At 36.6% G+C, this 19,954-nt stretch overlaps 1 protein-coding gene across 2 annotated transcripts in view; it reads left to right on the forward strand.

Annotated features, from left to right (window-relative positions):
• The first annotated feature begins 1,348 nt into the window (after positions 1-1,348).
• The window catches only part of LOC106785116 (discoidin domain-containing receptor 2-like), a 23,955-nt gene continuing 5,349 nt past the window's right edge, over positions 1,349-19,954 (forward strand). The window contains exons 1-3 of one of the 2 annotated variants that reach the window (XM_014745298.1): positions 1,349-2,056; positions 19,199-19,378; positions 19,619-19,724. In XM_014745298.1, the coding sequence (XP_014600784.1) occupies positions 19,300-19,378; positions 19,619-19,724 (185 nt within the window). In that variant the 5' untranslated portion in view covers positions 1,349-2,056; positions 19,199-19,299. Of the gene's footprint in view, positions 2,057-18,485; positions 18,808-19,198; positions 19,379-19,618; positions 19,725-19,954 lie in introns of those variants that run through there. The other variant, XM_014745299.1, reaches the window with a different exon arrangement.

Raw genomic sequence — 19,954 nt, forward strand, 5'->3', positions numbered from 1 at the left:
GTTAGAGAAAATCTCGAGTCTGTTTTTCCTTGACAATGGAAGTGGCAAAGGAAGAAAAAGAGAAATACTGTGAGATGAGTTGAGGAAAGCCTCGAAATACCTTGACCGAGGAAATCCGCACGCGCTTTTCTCATGCAAACGACACATACAAAGACACAAACGATCCAGTCGGGGTAAATAAGCGAACGCGTACCATCAACCCTCCGAAACACCCGCAACCCATCCAAACTACCCCCTCCCCCCATCTCTTCTCTTTTCTTCTCTTCTCTTCTCTTCCTTTGGCTCTTATCCCCACCTTACGGCGTCTTCTTCCAAGTTGCTTGCTTCTCCGACTACATCCGGAAACTCTGACAGGTGTCTACTTTCGAAACGATTCTTGCACGACCGGTTAACTTTCTACCTAGACCACCACCACCCTATCCTCGAAACCCTCCGCCACCTCTCCTACTACCCCCCCCACCCACCCTCTCCTCCCTCCCTCTCAGTTCAGGATAAAATTCATTTTGCAAAGACGCTTACGCCATTTTGCCACTCCCAGACAGACTCCTCTCGTCTGTCCTGGAGTACCAAACAGGAGATAGAAGCTAAGAGAGATGGGGAAGAAGTGAACGGAGTAAGCGAGTGAATGCGTCGGATGAGTTTTCAAGAGAACTTCGTGTATACTTTCTTACGTGGGGGGGGGTAAAACTTTTCTAAGATACTACAACTTTCTACGATATTAGAAACGATTTCAAATTTATTTTTCATTTAATTTATTTTTTTACTTTCTCTCTCTCTCTCTCTTTCTTTCTTACATTCTCTCTCCTTTTATATATTTCTTGATTTATTTGAAACCCTATATATCGTACAAGAAAATAATAATAATAATAATAATAAATATCTCGAAAAAGAAACATCGCAAAGAAAAGAAGGAAGGAAGGGATTAAAAACAATTTTCTGAACTTGGAGAGATCAACGGAAGATTTTCATTGGGGGAAAAATAAGGGTTAAGAAGATTAAGTTGATAAGAAAAGAAAAGAAAAGAAAAGAAAAAAAAATAAATACGACCTCGAATGTATAAGCAAGGTATAAGAGAAATGATTGGCCGCGTCAAGGCATCCTCGGCCTCGGCCTCGGCCACGGCCTCGACTTCGTTGAGGTGGAGAACGAGGAAGGAAGAAACGATGCTTGCTTGCTTGGCTAACGGGTGAGAAGAGGGGTGGAATAGGATTTTGCGCAGTGAGTTACCCCAGCCACGATCGGACCTCTCTTATCCCTACCTACCCCCTTTACCCTTCCCTTTACCCCTTACCCCTTACCACCTCCACATCCGTTCACCGCTGCCGCCGTGAGCCACCAACGAACTCAGGTGGGGGATGATGTTGCCGCGGATGCTGGCTCCACGTCGTAGACGGACGAATCTCGCGTCAGTGCGGATCCGAAACGGACACTCGGGGATCGTTCTATATTATTATATTTCTATATATTATTATTATTTCATAAAAAGCGCCTAATTGCAAAAGGTCTTACACATTAATACTTCTTCGTTTGTTTTTTGTTTAGGGTCCCTTATTTTGTTGCTTTTTTGTTATTTCAAGTGTGATACTCTACGTGTATGCACAAGTGTGGGAGAAAGGGACTAGAAGATATTGAAATAAGAAGAAGAAGAAGAAGAAGAAGAAAATATTTTTTTTGTGATAAGAGAGAAAAAATAAATCATCATCATCATCATTATCATCATCATCATCATCATCATCATCATCATCGATAAAATAAAGAATAGATCGAGAGTTTTGAATTGTCAAGCTGAATTATCAGGTCGATGCCGCGTATCTCGTGCTTGGATAGCGCGGGACCTCGTCTCGTTTCGAGGACGAAAAAAATCTTGATAACAGTAGTAATATTAGTAATAATAATAGTAGTAATAATAATATTATCCTCGAACTCGTCTCATTCGAATCTTGCACCATGACGAGTTCATCTCTCGATGGATCCACCAACGTGCTCCACCGTGTTCGACCAATTCTTACGATCTTCCTGCTGCCCCTGGCAGCTTTGGATATCTCGTCCTTGAACGGTAAGTCTTTTCTTTAAAGTTATTATTCAACAGAGTAAAGGAAGTTTGTCCTGTCACGAGAACAGTGCGTGGCGCTTTATGCTCTGCGGCCAGAACAGTAGAGACCCAAGGCTCGTGGGTGTGGATCCGTGTGTCCCTTTCATATTTATTTATTAATAAATCGAAAATCAATATATACATATCTACATATATATAATTCTTTCTTTATTTTATTCTAATTGTCGATTAGAGATTCTATCCCTGAGATAGGGTTAATAAAGTATCACTTTTCGATTCATTTGATTTCTCAACGATCTTTATATATTGTCGTCAATCGATTAGAATATCGATCAAAGTTATTAAAAATGTTAATTTTTAATTACGATCATGTATGAAAAAAAAAAAAAGAAAAACAACAAATGTCTCATTTGGGATAGGACAAAACGTTCGGATATCAATATTTCCAAAAACCTATATTATAATTCTGATAGGTTTTTTTTTTGTTCAAGCTTGGTCATTTGTACGAAGGGAATACAAAGCAATTAGCGAGACCTCTATATAAAGCGTAGCAACATTCGATGCTCATTGAAATGACCGATCGATATTCAACGTATATTTAGCGGATATGAATGCTTTGGTTAGATACTCATCGGATATTATAGACGTATCGCCAATATCCAGCCGTTCGTTCACTCGCGGTGTATTCTCTAGACGGGTTGACTATTGAAACTGTCCTTTGTATATTCTTCCTCATCCCTTTTCCCAGGTTCCTTTTCCTTCCTTCCTTCCTTCCTTCCTTCCTTCCTTCTACTCGTAATTCGATCGACTCGAGATGAAAGATACTCGACTCCCTTGTTAAGAGGACACCGGATATCTCCGCACGCGCTTTCCGCTGTTGTTGGCGGTCGTCGATTCTGCCTAAAGGAATGTTTCCTCTTTCGAAAAGCAGGTCGCATTACACAAAAGCATTGGAATTTGATGTACGATGATCTTAAAATGTCTATTCATGGTCAGTTAGTTACTTACTTATTTACTTACTTGCTTGCTTGCTTGCTTGCTTGCTTATTTATTTTATATTACATATATACATTTTCCTTTGGTACCGATCCCCACAGAAAAGAAGAGAGAGAGGAGAGGATAAATTTCTTATAAAGGTAAAATTTATCGTCACGAGCTGAAACATCGAGGAAAAAGGAGAGAAAACGTCGCGGCGATTCTAGGTTTGCTAGTGGAGGAAACAAGGGGAGGGGAGGGGTGGTGGGGGGGGGTAAAGTAAAAGAAGGGTGGTAGGTAGGTAGGTAGGTAGACCGAGAAGAACCTCGTGGAATATCAATTCGTTGTGGTATCGTTTTCGTGCGACCACAGAATGGCTAGCCAGTCCGTTCCTTGCGGGTAAAAGACCTCGAGAAGAAAAATAGTGTCTAAGGTAGAACACGCACGAATGGTCGATCCAACACGAACGGGTGGTAAGACTACTACTATCCTCCCCTAGTGGAAGGCACATATGTCGCAGGCTACTCGAATACGTGTTGTACGAACATCCATCGCGGAATTCCAACCAACAGCTATCGAGTTTTCCTTCCGTCCCTTTTGGCATCCATCTCTCTTTTCTCCTCCACCTCCTCCTACTCCCCCTTCCTTTTTCTTTTTCTTCCCTCGTGTATCCTTATTTCCTTCGACCCCTTCTAACGACTCGAACGTTTTTCTTCGTTTCCGTCCCCCCTTATATTCTCTTTTCACTTTCGCCTCCGGCCTGAAAAAGCACACGAGCAACGGGGTTAGAAAGAATGGAAGAAGAAAAAAAAAGATTCATTTATTAAATCCGTGGGGGGAGGGAGGAAGGGGGATCGAGGCAGGCTTTGTCGGAGCAATCGAGCCAATTAAACGCGAGCGATCGACCGGAATCGTTTAACGGATAGAAAATCCTCCTACTACGTGAAGGGTTTGTTAAGTTATAGCCCGATACTGTTTTCCGATCATTGCACTTTGACCGTAGTATCACGCAACTTTGATGCTATTAGATTCAATACAAAAATTAATAATTAGAAGACAGACAGGCAGACAGAGAGAGAGAGAAAGAGAGAAAGAGAGTAAATTAAACTTTGACAATGCAGATCGAGCGTATAAAACTGGAATGTAAATGACATTATGCCGATGTTCCTTCGAGCTTAATAATGAACCCATCTACGCGTATCACCAGATTCCCAACGCTTTATAGACTTTAATGGAAGCTTTTATGTCGGCGATCGGACGATACGTATACGTCGAGGAGCTGGCTACGAGAGCAAAGTTTTAACCTGGTTTCCGAGTCTAATTCGGTCATTGATCCATGACTTTTGAGTGACAGCAAGCGCATAAAGAGGGAAAGGAACTTGCTAGAGAGAAAGAGAGGGGGTAAACAGAGAGAGCAAGAGGAAGGGGAGAAAACAAAGAGAGAGAGAAGGAGAGAGAATAACCGTAGAGAGTAAGCGTAAGCTCACGGGGTTTGCAAGCATCATGGAAAAGGGGAACACGAAAGCTTTCAGGGCCGTCCATTAATCGTCATTCCGCGTACATGTTGAGACGAGAGGAATAACAATAACAACAACAACAACAATAACAACATCGATGACGACTACGACGACGACGACTACGACGTCAACAAGAAAAACAAGTAAAACTTGCGACCAAGAGAAAAGAAGGGAGTAGAGAAAAGAGCAACAGAAGAGGGAAAAAGAAGTAGAGTAAAAAAGCTTGCAACGGAGCGGACAAACAGGGTAGTAGAAGAGGGTAATCAAAGAAGATAGAAAGAGAGAGAGAGAGCAAGAGAAGAGTGTGGTAGTGGTGGTGGTGGTGGTAGTGGTATATAGGAGAACGTGAGCACGCCAACAATTCAAGCCGCATGGAAATTTATGCAAAAGCGTAACCGATATCGCACCGATTAATATTCATCGAGGAGGGTGAGGAGACGTCGGAATGCTCGGGCCAGCGAGAACCACCACAAGAAGAGCAGAGCTAGTTGCTGTTGCTTCTGCCGTTGCTAGTGGTGCTGGTACTGGTGATGGTGATGGTGATGGTGATGGTGCCGCTGGCCGCTTCGTCGAACGTTCCGTGGATAAACGAAACAAGAACAAAATCGTTTTTCTTTTATCTTTTTTTCCTTTTACCTTATGCCTTTTTTTCCTTTCTTTCACCTGTCTCACCACTCTTTATCTCCCTCTCTACCTCTCGTTTTCTCTATCTCATACACAACCAATCCCCTTCCCACTCCCCCCCGTACCATAGCAAACTCACATGGCGGACTCTTTGTTTCTCCCTCTCTCTTTCTCTCCCCCAAAGAGATTGAATATTTTTCCTCCTTTGATCAAGCTTCTCCTCCTCTTCCTCTTGCAGCCACGAACGCGTCCTCATGCAAATGCGTTTACGCGAGAGAATATATATTCGCAGAGGCTTTGAAAAGGTTTCTCTCTCTTTCTCTCTCTCTCTCTCTCTCTCTCTCTCTTTCTCATTCTATAGCAGATACTTTAATCGCCTTGAATTCGAACACATCTTCTCGGAAACCGTCCACCCACGTAATCGTTACATTACCATTGACGATTTACCCACACATCGTTGAACTGGACTTTGTAACAAGAAGACTACCGTACTACAAAGTGCGTATACCTATACACGTATAAGGTTCCCTATCGAATTTTCGTCCCTCGATCGGTACTTACATACTCTGCTCGTTTACTCGATCGAGATGGCCGGCCAACCATTATTGTTCTAATCGAATTTGTTACGGAAGTTAGCTCAGTGAACGCGTGCTTCACTGCTATACTACTTCCCGCACAATCGAAGGAGTTCTTTTTAAAAGGATTTACTAAATAACATTATCTTCATTTAATTCGTCGTATCATTTTTTTTTGTTCTTTTCTTTCTTTTTTTAACAGTATGTCATCGGATGATTTATGCATGGGCCAATGCATGTAAAATAAATATTAGTTAATTTTTATATAACAGAGTGGTATGTGTGTAAAGAGTTACGCATATCGAATGTTTTATTATAACCGTGATAAATGTTGTATCAATCGATTTAATACATGATATTTTATTATATATATATATTAACAATTTTGTTTTTTTTTTTGTAAAATACGGAGCAAAAATAAATATAGCAATATTTCTTCCTTTCAATTATATATCGACGCATCACTCTTTTTCTTTTTAATTTTCTTTCTCGGGGGTGTGATGCCTTTTGAAAAAAATCTTTGATTCATGTCTGAGAAGGGATACTAAAGTCGTTGATATGAAAAAAAAAAAAAGAAAAAGAAAAAGAAAAAGAAAAAGTAAGAATCCGACGAGTTCGTACCATTCGCACGTAATACGATTACGGGAGTCTTTCTAGGATCTTTCCTTTAAAGATATACCAAGCAATGAATTCCATACGTTTTTTAAAACTATTTACTACAAAGTTGACGTCAGATCAACGTCTCCTCGAAACGCGCGAAACTCTTAAAAAATAGAAGACTCAGAAGAAGACTCAGAAGAAGAAGAACTCATCTTCTGAGTCTTTGGCTCTACATTTTCTCTCATATTTTCCAGACTAACAAGCGACAAATATTTCGTAAAACGTACTACTTTCGTATATCTCTTTCGTAAAAGAGTCTTCCCTTCGGCTTTTCATTAAAGTCCTTCTTCCTCCTCTCGGCATTTATAAGAAGAGAGAACTCGAAGACGATAACGAAAGAAACTTTATTTTCCTTTTATTTTTTTTTCTTTCTTCTTCTTCTTCTTTTTCTTTTCCCTTTTTCATTTTTTTTTTTTCTTTTATTCTTTATTATTTTTATCTTTTCGAGATAACTTACTAGTTAGTAGTTTTCCTTTTTATTAATGAGAGATTCTTAGCTCCTGTTCTCTGTGCCGTTGCTTTTCTTGACGAGTGGAAAGGACTTGAAAATCCTGACTCTCTCTTCTCTTTCAGCCACGTGTTCGAGTATCCTGTGAAGAAAAAGAAAAAGAAAAAGAAAAAGAAAAAGAGAATGAAAAAAAAAAAAGAAGAAAGGAAAAGAGATAGAGAGAGAGATAGAAAAGGAGAAAGAAAAGAAGTAACAGTAGTTACTTCTCGAAAGTCGCTGTAAGTCACGTTGCTACTATCATTAGCGGCTTCTCTCGTGGTGTCACACTTTGTTTCGAAAAACTGGTAATGAGCGCATTTCTAGAAGCACAACCTCTACTTACTTGTCGTCCCTTTTCCTCTCTTTCGTACTTTCCCCTCTATCCTTTCTTCTTCTTCTTCCTTTAGCCACAGCTAATGACAAAAAGTCGAGATTAGCGGCAATAAGCAGTGCCGGTTGGCTAGATTGCTAAAACAACCACCACCAGCACCAGGTGCTTGTGCACCTTCTGTTATAAAGTGGGACCCATTTACCATACCGCAACCGTCGCTTTTCTATAAGTAAAGCTAAACGAAGCTTTAAGAGTAGAATCGATTCTACATGAGTTGTGAATCATTCAGAAAGATACATATCTCATTCTAACTCTATGAATGAACGTAGGTATACCTTTTCAACGAGGGGTAAATTGATTCTCGCTGCTGTGGAACGAAAGGTACGATTAGGAGTACGTAATGAGCTTGCTTTTGCGCATCGTCTACCTTTATCTCTCTATATATTTCTTTTTCTCATCAAGCACAAATCGATTTACGGTATTTTTCACTCTCTTTAATCGTCCGTTTTATAATCACTACTATGTGCATTCACGATAGATAGAATTCAGAATTCAAAAGGGCACGCGTTTCGAATAGTCCATTTATTAGAATGTGTCTCTATCATCGATAAAGTTATAAAAGCAGACTCGGTAAAGCGATGGCGGATGCATCGACATCTCGAACGTTGTCAAGGGAAAATAGCATTGAGGGTGGTGACACTAAGGGGGGGATGCTTCCTCGTGCTTTACCGAACATTGCCAAGTACTACGAAGGTATGAGCTGACGACATTCTGGATGCCAGTCTATGCACATCCACATCCTCCACCCCTTTACCTTCGCCCTTCCTTTTAAGTATTCGTTCGTAACTATTTCTTTTTTGTTTTGTTTTTTTTTATTTTGTTTTCCGTCTGTTTATCTTTCTCTCTGTCTCTTTCTCGTTTTGTTGTCTCTATCTCTTTTATTTTTCATTCGACTATATCCTGCACATCGGTAAAAGCTAGCCAGTCAACTCGCTCGAGCTTAAATATGTAGATTTTTCGCGAAGTGTAGTAGGATGAAATGAATGGCTGCCGAGGATGACGGGACGGACAGAGAGAGAAAGAGATTGAGAGAGGAGTGGGAGAGAGAGAGGGGTGGAAATAAAGCAGAAGCGTGCAGATCAGAGAGAGGTGAAAATTAACTTGGTTACGACAGATTGCTTGTGAATAATTCCTTCAGCCATTCGGCGGCATGATAACTTTGTTGCCGTATGCTCATTGTCTACTCTCACCCTTCTCACTGTTCCTAGCGACCCTTGAACTCTACCACACCGAAGAGTCTCCCTCTATCGTTCTCTTCGCCATCCATCCATCCATCCATCTATCCATCCTTCTTCTTCTTCTTCTTCTTCTTCTTCCACCTTCCATCCATTTTCTTTCTCTCTCATAGAAACGCATACACCCTCGCAATATCTTCGTACAGGTTATATTGTACAGCTATGCATAGGTACCCCACTAATATAACTCCGTCGTTTTCGTTTAATCATGTCAACGGAGCAGAAATGCCTTCGTTTAATGACCCAATAAAGAAGGAGGAAGAAGAAGAAGAAGAAGAAGAAGAGAGTTCTGTTGTGTTCTTCCATCCTTCGAGGCAGCCCTTTCTTCTCTCATCATCATCGATCTATCTCCACTCCCATTTCATTTTTCATACACGTATACAACTACCAACATATCGTGTCAGACTTTTAACGAGCAATACGATGATAAAACGTCTAAAAAAAATTTGTCATCGAATTGAACGATCGAGAAATAATTCGATACCACGATAAAAATAATAGTTTTGTTTTCACTGATAAAACGAACGAACGAATGAACGAACGAACAAATGAACGAACGATACCTATTTCTGTTCGTAGCGATCGGTTAACATTTCACGAAGGATCGTATAATTACACCGTCAATCAGAATCCGAAGGACGGTAATTGTTAAACTCTCCAAGTCGATCTGTCCATTGCGGTTTCCCCCCGATTCCCGATCTCAACCGTAACCGGTCTAGAACGAGAAAATTCGATCGCATTCTACTACGATACATATACACATACACAGGGACAGACGTTGATCTCACCAAAAAGAACCTTCTTCCATGATCTATCACAGTTACACCGAACCCATTTGGGGATTACCGAAATTTCGCGATAATTCAGGTAGCTGCAGGTAAAGCTGGCTCTATGCCGTCCGCCTGCCCCCCTCCACCGAATCCCTTTTGCCCAGGACCGAAAGCCAGAAAGAGAAATAAAGAGACAGAATGCAAGAGGAAGAGAGAAAAAGAAATATAGATAGATAGATAGAAAGAGAGAGAGAGAGAGAGAAAGAGAAAGAAGGAAAAAGGGAGAGGGAGAGGGAGAGGGCACACCGAATGCGCGGAGGGAGTTATTTTATGAATATCCGGCTCTCTCGGCGACGGATCCTCTCTACTCCCTTCACTTTCTATCCCTCTCTCTTTCTCTCTACCTTTTTCCCCTAGTTCTCCAACAGCTTTTACTCTTTTATCTCTCCTGACGTGCCAACCCCCTTTACACAGCACCTCCTACCACTGAGCCTCTTTCTCTCCTTTCTCGGAAATCTCAATGTATCTTCGAAAAAGCCTCCTGACGTTGAGATAGAAAGAGAAAGAAAGAAAGAATGAAAGAATATATGAAACTTTTCCCGTTTGCACATCAGTAGCAGTAGCAGCAGCAGCAGCAGCACCAGCAGCAAAGCCACGCGCCACCACATTTCTATGGTTTTACGCGGGAAGCTCGTTATTGCGTATTCTTTTCACAACGCGTAATATCGATCGCCACCCAGTATACCTACCACTCGTTACGGGCATTAATGCCGTTAACAGGGGGTGGTGGTCCAACGTCGAGAAGTATGCTTGAAAACAAAAGTCACTACTACTATTACTACTATTAGTAAGAGAAACTGTAATTGCCAGTTCGTTCTCTCTGGCAATCGTTTTCTAAATTTATCTAGTTCCGTAGTTACTACCCCACTGTATAATACGTGTATATATATATGTGGAAGGTATAACGAAAAGGTACAACCACACTTTCCTTCTTCTTCTTCTTCTTCTTCTTCTTTTTCTTTTTCTTCTTACGGTCAATCGATTCTCGTGCAGAACCCACGTGGGTTCGGAAAAACAATTTTATATTCGTCGGTCATAGCCAGCTTCCATCAACATTGATCCGCGAATAGAATAGAGGCATTGTTCGCACTCGCTCGATTCATATTCAGATGAAAAGAGAAGGGAGAGAAGAAGAGAGTGAGAGAGAGAGAGAGAGAGAGAGAGAGAGAAAGAGATAAAAAAAAAATAAAAGTCCTATCCCTCGTTCCACGTATCGCTCATCCTCATCCTCTTATTTATGAAGCCGATCTTCCGGCCCTCGCGCGTTACCATCTGTTTGATCGGGAAAAAATGGATTACACCCGGGCCCGTCCTATAGATTATCATCCTCTGTTGACTCATACATTTAAATAATATATATATATATATACTTACGTATATATAACTTATACATATTTATATTACAGTTATACATTAGGTATCATCTTGTAGGTGTAAATATAATACTTATCGAATCGTTATTTTCAAAAGAAAAAATTCGAAATAGTCTTTATACTTATCTACCTACCTACCTTCCTTCCTTACCAACTAACAGAAAAGAACCCATGTCCACCCACCGAGGAAGAAACATGTCCACGTTTAAAGAATTCACGTGCACGGCCACGTACGACTCATTACCCTTTCACAAGGAGGAATTTCCTTTCGGGATTACGACCCACTTAACGGCCATAACGAAGGCTACGTTCGAGGCTGCTAGGCACCGGAGTCTCCTGCATTATATCTAAACTTGGATGCTTTGCTACAAGAACGAAGCCCCTCTCTCTCTCTCTGTGTATATGTGTGTGTATGTGTGTATATATTCCAGTACAAGAGGAAAGAGACAAGACTTCCGCGAGAACCAACGTACCCTTCTTACTCACCCTCATTTTCTCATCCCACAACTACCCCACACCCACTTATGCCTTCCATCTCACCCTCCTCCTTCTATTTTTCTCCTCCCATTAAACCTACGTGATAAACTTTTCATTCCATCGAGATAAAGAGAAAGAGAGAAAGAGAGAGAGAGAAAGGAACTTCAAATTGTTCCAATTTTTTTCTTTTCTGTTTTGTTCTGTTCTATTCTATTCTTTTCTGATCTTTCTAACGTGAACATTGGAGAGGTTTAAATCTATTCAGCGTCCCAACGCGTTCTGAAAATAATTCGAGGAAACGATTATAATCGATTACGAATGAAATACAACACACCATTATTATTATTATTATTATTATTATTATTATTATTATTATTATTATTATTATTATTATTATCATTATTATTATTATTATTATTATTATTATTTGGAGTTATCCAATATGATATAATATTTCAACAGCATTTCGTAAAAAAAAAAGACGTAATGAAAAAATGTGCATTTTGTTAATAATTATATTGTATTTATGTGCATCAGCATTCGGAAATTATTTTCTTCGCGTTTCCTTACGAACAACTCGATAATAATATATATATATAATTTATTCAGGAAATGATTTTATTTATTTATTATTTTTATTTATATTCTCCATTTTATCATTTTAATATCAATCAAAGTGTCTACGTTTCGACTTGCCGAAATAAATACTCGTCTGTCAAATCGCATATCCGACATTCCGAATGCGAGGGATAAAAAACGTTCCCTGATTTATATCGATGTGCTAAAAAATGTTATAATTATATCTATATTCGTTCGATTTTAAGATACTTTCGTTTTAACTTAAGATCGAAGATTAATTTGATTGATTTTGATTAGATAATTGACAGGATAGTTGTTGGATAATCTATTACATTTAGAAAAAATCTTATTTTTATTGCCAGAGAGAGAGAGAGAGAGAGAGAGATAAAATGGGAGCTAATATATCAAATTGTAAATTCGATCAATTCGTTTCATCGTAATCATTTAAAATAAATATCTTCTCTCTCTCTTCTCTCTTCTCTCTCTTCTCTCTTCTCTCTCTTCTCTCTTCTCTCTCTCAGTCGTTTGATTTAACTCGATTACCGATTTATACGATATCGGAATTCGATCGTTTTCATGACTGGTAACGGGCCGATCATGACGTTGAGAACGACGAAGTTACTCGAATTTCCGAGGACACGAGAGAAAGAGAGAGGAGGGGGTGGGACATGGGAGAGGGGGGAGGGGGTAGGAGGAGGAGAAAACAGATTCGAGAAGATAGAGAGCGATAATCGAAGCGGATAGAGAGTGCCGTGGGGAGAATCGTGGCGTAAATCGGAGAAGGCAGGGAACGTAGATCAAGTCGTGATTCGATAGAGTAAACCAGAAAGAGAGAGAGAGAGAGAGAGAGAGAGAAATAGAGAGAAGGAGAGAGAGAGAGAGAGAGAGAATCAGAGAAATTCGAGTTGGAAAAAGAGGATTCGCGAACTTTAAAATAAAACTTCTTAAGTTTTGTTTCGCGGCAATGCAAATGATCGTTTAAATCATTTCAAGATAAATTATCAATAAGATAAACGTTAATAAAAGTTAATACAATAAATTTTGTTCTTATCCAAAATTTTCTTAATATTATTACTAAGTTTAATTCATAGGGATGTTTTTTTTTTGGACAGGTTTAAATTAAATGAACAATCTCTTTATCCGTTGAACGTTTCGTCCCTATATTTGGGACTTCCTCAGTAACTAAAATTTTTTTTATTATGACATATTATTACTTATACAAATACAAAAAACTTACAATTAATAGCGTTATTTTACCTCGATAGTTATGTTCGCTAGTCAATCGAACATCATTTCTCATTACAGTCATAAGTATTCACTATCTTATATACAGAGTCAATTTTAAACCGTTATCCTTTATATTTGTATAAGTAATAATATGTCATAATAAAAAAAATTTTAGTTGCTGAGGAAGTCCCAAATATAGGGACGAAACCTAATTTAAACCTGTCCAAAAAAAAAAAACATCCCTAAGAATTAAACTTAGTGTTAATAAAAGTTCCTATCGTATTACTTTTCGATTTATTAAATCACAAGGATAAAGGGAAACTAACAATCGATCGTTTCGCGATTAGACAAAGTATAATGATAAATGAAACAAAATTTATCCGTACATTTTATTCGTAAAAATATTATATTATATATGAAAAAATATAAGCATGTTAGTAAGATAAAGAAGATAACGCGTTTTCGTATATCTATTCAATTATGATCAAATGTATATATATAACACCTTGTAGTTTAGATTTCAAATAAAATGTGAAAGGAAAAATAATCTCGTAAAAAAGTTAAAAAAAAATGCAAATGTATTATAATAATAAAATTAAATAAGAATTCTATATATTATAAAATGAAAAGAAAAAAATAAAATACAATTACAAGCATTGCATACATAAAATACTCGTTTTAAAAAACTAACATATGATGTGGCGATTGAAAGGTGTAAGAAGAGGGGATGAAAGGAATTGATTAATAAACAAAAATCATCGATCAAATAATACAAAAGTTAGTCAAATTTCGCGTATGAATAAATACGAAAACGATATTAATAATATAATGAAGATTTTTTTTTTCTTATCCAAAATTTATTAATATTATTACTAAGTTTACTCTTAGGGAAGTTGTTTTTTTGGACGGGTTTAATTAAGTAGTGTTCGAAAAGTTATAGTAGAATAACGTTTTTTTAAAAAATTGACTCTATTTATAAGATAGTGAAAACTTATGACTATAATAAAAATGATGTTATATTGACTTATGAACATAACTATCAAGTTGCTGAGGAAGTCTCAAATAGAGACGAAACGTTCAACGGATAAATATAGTGTTCATCTTAATTAAACCCGTCCAAAAAAACAACTTCCCTAAGAGTAAACTTAGTAATGATATTAATAATAATTCCAAGGGTTAAGAAGACAAACACACACACGACAAATCCATATATATAACAACGATTCGGTTTCTCGTATCATTTCAATTATCGTTGAAGGAAGGAGAAATGGTGGTGGTAATATTAATTTTGACCGATTCGTTGGTTAAAACATCGAAAGGGCATGGTAATTATGCGAGAATTCTATTAACGGGGGTGTCGATCGAATCGCGAATCGCGAATCGCGTTGGTTCCTTGCTTCCTTGCTTGCTTGCCGGGCTGAACCACCTTTCTCTCTCTCATTCTCTCTCACTCATTCTCTCTCTCACTCATTCTCTCTCTCTCTCTCTCTCTCTCTCTCCTTTCGGTATCGCGTATTGATCGTTCTTTACTTGTTGCGCAGAGCAAACGCGACTCGCGCCGACCACCGTGCTCCTGCTTGCTGGCCCCTACGTATTTCGCTCGGGCAGAACTCCATTCTCCATGGACAGACGTAATTAACGTCCGAGTAGGAACGAACCAAGACGTACATATACATACCTTATTCTAGCATACCTTTTTTTTACTGATTTTATGTCTCTTTGTGACTGACTTTCTCTATTTCTCTCTCATTTTTTCTTTTTGTTGTCCTGTTTTTTTCCTTCTATCCCAACAACCACCCCCTCACCACCTCACCGATATTTCCAACCATCTTATTCAACCCACTCTTTTTAACTCACTTTTATATTTATTATATTCATCATATTTATTCATAAAATATATACCTATATATATATATATATATAGAGAGAGAGAGAGAGAGAGACATTAAAAGATCGATTTTATCGTCATCCTCCATTTCAACGAATATAGAAGAAAAAAAAAAGGAAAGAAAGAGAGAATGAGAAAAATTGTAGGAGTTCGGAGTAAAAGAGATCTCATGGGTAATTACGCTAAAGAATCTCGACAAGGGCCAAAGAAAATGGGAAAGTATACATATACCGTACCAAGAAAGATGAGATAGAAAGAGAGAGAGAGAGAGAGTGTGTGTGTGTGTATGTGTGAGTATGAGAGAGAGAAGGATGAAAATAAAATAAACAAAGAAGGATGCTGAAGAAGTTCCTTTCAAGCTATCGTGGCTACCTTTGTAAACAGACTATACCACCACTGATTCTCTCCTCCTTCTTCTTCTTCTTCATCTTCATCTTCTTCTTCTTCTTACATTGGTATATTCTCTTTTTATTCCCAACCGATTTTATTATCCGTTCGCTATATAATAATGATAAAAAAACATCATCTCGCGTAAATAATGTTTGACTTTTGTTACATCGAAAGTCTCATTATTATTTTGTGACGTTGTTTTTTGAAAAGAAAAGAGAAAAAAAATATAAAAGAAAGAAAAAAAAATGAATTGATTAATAATTATTTATCATCAAGGTAAATTCCATTAAGCTTTGGCGGTAATTCAGACCAGAGACCGAGAAATTTATATTTCAATTTTTACCTCGTAATCGTTTATCAAAACGTTAATATAATGTTTAATAATATCGTTAAATTAAGTTTAATAGGTAACGCAGAGAGAACGCCGACGCGTTTAATATTTTATATTTTTATTATTAATTTTTGCGTAGAGGAAAAGGAAAAAAAAAGGGAAAATAAAAGCGTCATTTTCTTCGTGAAAATAAATACTTTCTTTTTTTTTTACAATATAAATCACATAGAATTAAAGACGACAACTATTATTATTATTATTATTGTCGTGTTTACTTACAGAAAATAAAAAAAAAAAAACAAATTAAAAGTTATTACAAAGTATAAAAAAAAAAAATAACAAGAAAACTGTGTTATACCTAGGGGGAACAAAAATCGTAAAGTTAAATTAACGATCGGTTAAGACGCGAACGAATACAATGAAAGATGTTTTTTTCTTCTATTTTTGTCAAAGAAAACGATTAGGGAAACTTTGAAAACTTGTATGTGAGAGTAAGTAACAATTTTAATTTATCATCATGAAAAAAAAAAAAAAAAGAAAAAGTAAAATAAGATTGCATAATTGAGAATGGCAGAAAAAAAAAAGCTGTTTAGATTAAGGATAGAAATTAGTCTTTATTCGTGAAATTAAGTCGATTACTTCTTCATATCGTTTAACTTTACCTTCGGGTAAAATCAAGAATTGTACAATTACGAAATTTATAATACGTATATATATATATATATAACATATATAACTAGTAGCATCCTAGGGAAATTATAACCGTCCGTATAACGAATGTTATTTTCTCTGAATACATACTTAGGTATATCATTCGTCTCGAGAAATGAACGTACATAATTAATTAGAAAAGCGTTTGATCCATAAATCAGAATGACGCGTAGCCTCTTATTCAAGTGAATTTTCGTCTCTGTGTACGCGCGCGTGCTTTCTGTGCAGCCTTTACGTTTACCTTCAATTATGTCTGCTTGTACTGTTCGCCCCTCCTTTTCTTGATGGGTCAAAAGGGAAACCGTGGAAAAGCTATATGATTATCCACTCGACTCCTCCTCCCCCTCCTCCTACAGTAAATAGTGTGTTCGTTTTTCTATCACATTTTTTTCCTTACTTTTCAGAATCTTTTCATTCTTACGAATAGTTGGACAATCTTTTTCTTTTCCTTTACTTTTCTTTTCTTTTCTTTTCTTCTCAAAATAATTCCTTGACAATCTATATTACTTTTAAATTACACGATACGTATATGTGTATAATATTATGATTATACTCCTCTTACCCCCATCTCATTTTGTTTGAAATAAATAACAAAAATATATATTATCCCTCGAACGTGTAAAATTTATTTTTATTAATATACAATATTCAAATTTATATACCCAAGCATATACGTACTTTTGTTGTTTTCATATTTCGATAATTTTAATTTCCCCCCTCCCCCACTCCCCGTCCCTCTCCTCCACTCCCTACACATCGCATCGCGATCTCCAAAAGATTTTATTCACCGATATGAAATATTGTCGACTCGTAAATTCAACAATAATTCCGATTAAAAAACAAAAATCTATTAACCGAGACCAAACGTGATTATTATTTATTTTTCACATGAAATACAATTTACTTTTTCTAGGAAATTATATATACGAGAGAATGGTTATTAAAAAAATCTTTATATTTTATTTAAATATAAAAAAAGTATCTGTTCATATACATATATATATATATATTTAATTTCATAGTAAGAGAACTTTCTAATACTTGAAAACCAGAAATCCATTGTCTAATCTTGTTGTTTTATAGAATAGAAAGCTTACAAATCTTTCTCTTCATCCTTTGCACATTTTGTTTGACTGTTGAGGTTCGACTCCCTTTCATGCTTCGTTGCATTTCACTTCGGCAAGCTCGTTGGATCGTACCCGCTGTGCTTGCAATCGACAGAAATTATGCTCATAACGTACTCCCATTTTAATTAAAATCGCGTCTCTGGGGGTTTCGTTTGCACCGTGTAACGGTGGTGGTACGGAAGGTTGAGAAAAAAAAAAAAATTCGCGAGGGCAAAAGAGTAGATTACGTGCGCGAATACTGCGAGATGGTTATGCGAGATAATATTATTTAATATCGTTGTAAGCATCCTTTGCTTCTTACTTTTTCTTTTATTTTTTTTTTTTTTCTCGAGGAGGAGAGATTTTTTTTTTTCAGTCAACGAATTTCGTTCGCAATTTCGATTTTTATATGGTTGTGATATTATACTTTTTGATTCTTTTTTTTCTTTTTTTTTTAATTTTACTCTATAGATATATAAAAAAAAAAAAAAAAAAAAAGAAACAAGTAAAATTATCAAATTACCATAATTCTTTTACAAATACGAGTTAAAATCTTTGAACCTCTTGCGAAACATTGTAAACGATTGTGCGACCGTCTGTATATAACTGGCTTACTTCACTTGCACACGGCTGCCACGAAGAAACGAGTATACTCTACTTTTGTGCATTACGTAAGCGGGTAATGCATAAGTATAATACTACATGCACACTACTTCATATTTGCGGCTGCGGTGCGCAAACGTAAAAAAAAAAAAAGAGGGCTCTCTCTTTGCTTTACCCTCACCGGTATAAGTCAAAAAAAAAAAACAGTTGTTGTTCTCAAGATGCAATAACGAGAAGATTTGAAGAAAAAGAAAAACAAAAAAATAATAATCTTAATTTAATTAAATTATCAAACGAAACGCGATATTATCTTCAATTTATTAATTTTATCGTTAAAAATCTCGTTTCTAAATTTTACGTATCTTTCGATTAAAATTCGATGAATATTTCGTGTGGAGGGGGTGGGGGAGGGGGAAAGAAAAGAACAAAACAAAATAATATTATGTAAAAGAAAAATATAATAAATGTAAGATCATTAAAAGCGCGTATGATTCGATGTTGAATGAAACTATATGTGTAGATAAAACGTTAGGGTTGACAACGCGTTACAATCACAAGCAAAGAGAGAACCTTCAGGGCAAGCAGTTTCTGTTCGAATAGCAAAGGGTCGCTTAATGATAGAGCTTCCGAAAGGAACTGAGGGCAAGGGTTTCTTTTTTACAGAAAATCTCGTTAAAGTTCCCACGCCGTAGGCGTACAATGAGGGCCAAGATTTTTATGCATATACCAGGATGAAACAATTTTTGACCCCGATACCCGGAACTTACCACTTTTGGTAAGAACTTTCAACCCTCTGCTTTTTTTCTTTTTTTTTTTTTGTATTTCTTTCCTTTCCATTCTTTTCTTTTCTTTTCTTTTTTTCATTTTCTTCAAACTTTTTCCCCTCTTTTCTTGAAACAAAAAGAGAGAGTGTACTTACGTATAACATAATACTTCTATCAGATGATATCATTTCTCATAAAAAATGACAACAATCCGTTTTCATCGTTTTATTTTTCTTTCTTTCTTTTTCCCTTCCCTTCCTCATCCTTTACTTATTTTTCTATTTTCTTCCGTCATTTTTTTTCTTATCCCCTTAAAAAAAGGGGGAAAATTGTTCATCCGCAATACGAGAACATCTTCCTTCAGGTTTGTTTTTTTTTTTTTTTTGTTTCTTTCTTTTTCAGAATAATGACAATGATAACTCTTCACGTCTACTTATCATGCGCTATAAAATATTACGAGACAATGCTACAGTAGAGAGAGAGAGAATATCAAATCACATATCATGGAGGCAGTAGTTATTTTCATAGGAGTCCTTACTGTATTGGTTTTATGCGTGAACGAACCTGTCAAAGGTATTCCCGGTACGTATTCAAATAATTTCTATAATAACAATAATAATAATAATAATAATATAAAATTGAATATTATATGTAAGAGTGTATTACGTTATTCATATCGTCAAAAAATATAATATAAAGAAAGATAGTAAAAGATAAAGAAAGAAAGAAATATAATATGAAAAATGAAAAATACATTTCTTTGACAATAAGAGTAAAAACAATAAATACAGTAAAGAGACGTATAATGGGCGATCGTTTTAGGACAGTGTATGTTACCTCTTGGCATGGAAGAGGGAAGGATCCCCGACGACGCTATTACCGCGTCTTCGAGTTACGAGATGAAATCTGTGGGGCCGCAAAACGCAAGGTAGATATTGGAAAGTTAACGAAGGATAACAGGATACATCCATTTCGTAGTTTTTCTTCAATATATATATATATACATTGTATGATGCAGTATATATATAATATATATAACAAGTATATTAACATTTATTAATAATCAATATTCWTGTCCCAACAGTATATTAATATATATGAGTTTCAAAGGGAAAATTGAAGACAGTTAATAAATTTTTGTCAACAAGATCAAATAAA

The sequence above is a fragment of the Polistes canadensis genome, unplaced genomic scaffold, assembly GCF_001313835.1.
Source record: "Polistes canadensis isolate GaletaPanama2010 unplaced genomic scaffold, ASM131383v1 scaffold_45, whole genome shotgun sequence".
NCBI classification, from domain to species: Eukaryota; Metazoa; Arthropoda; class Insecta; order Hymenoptera; family Vespidae; genus Polistes; species Polistes canadensis.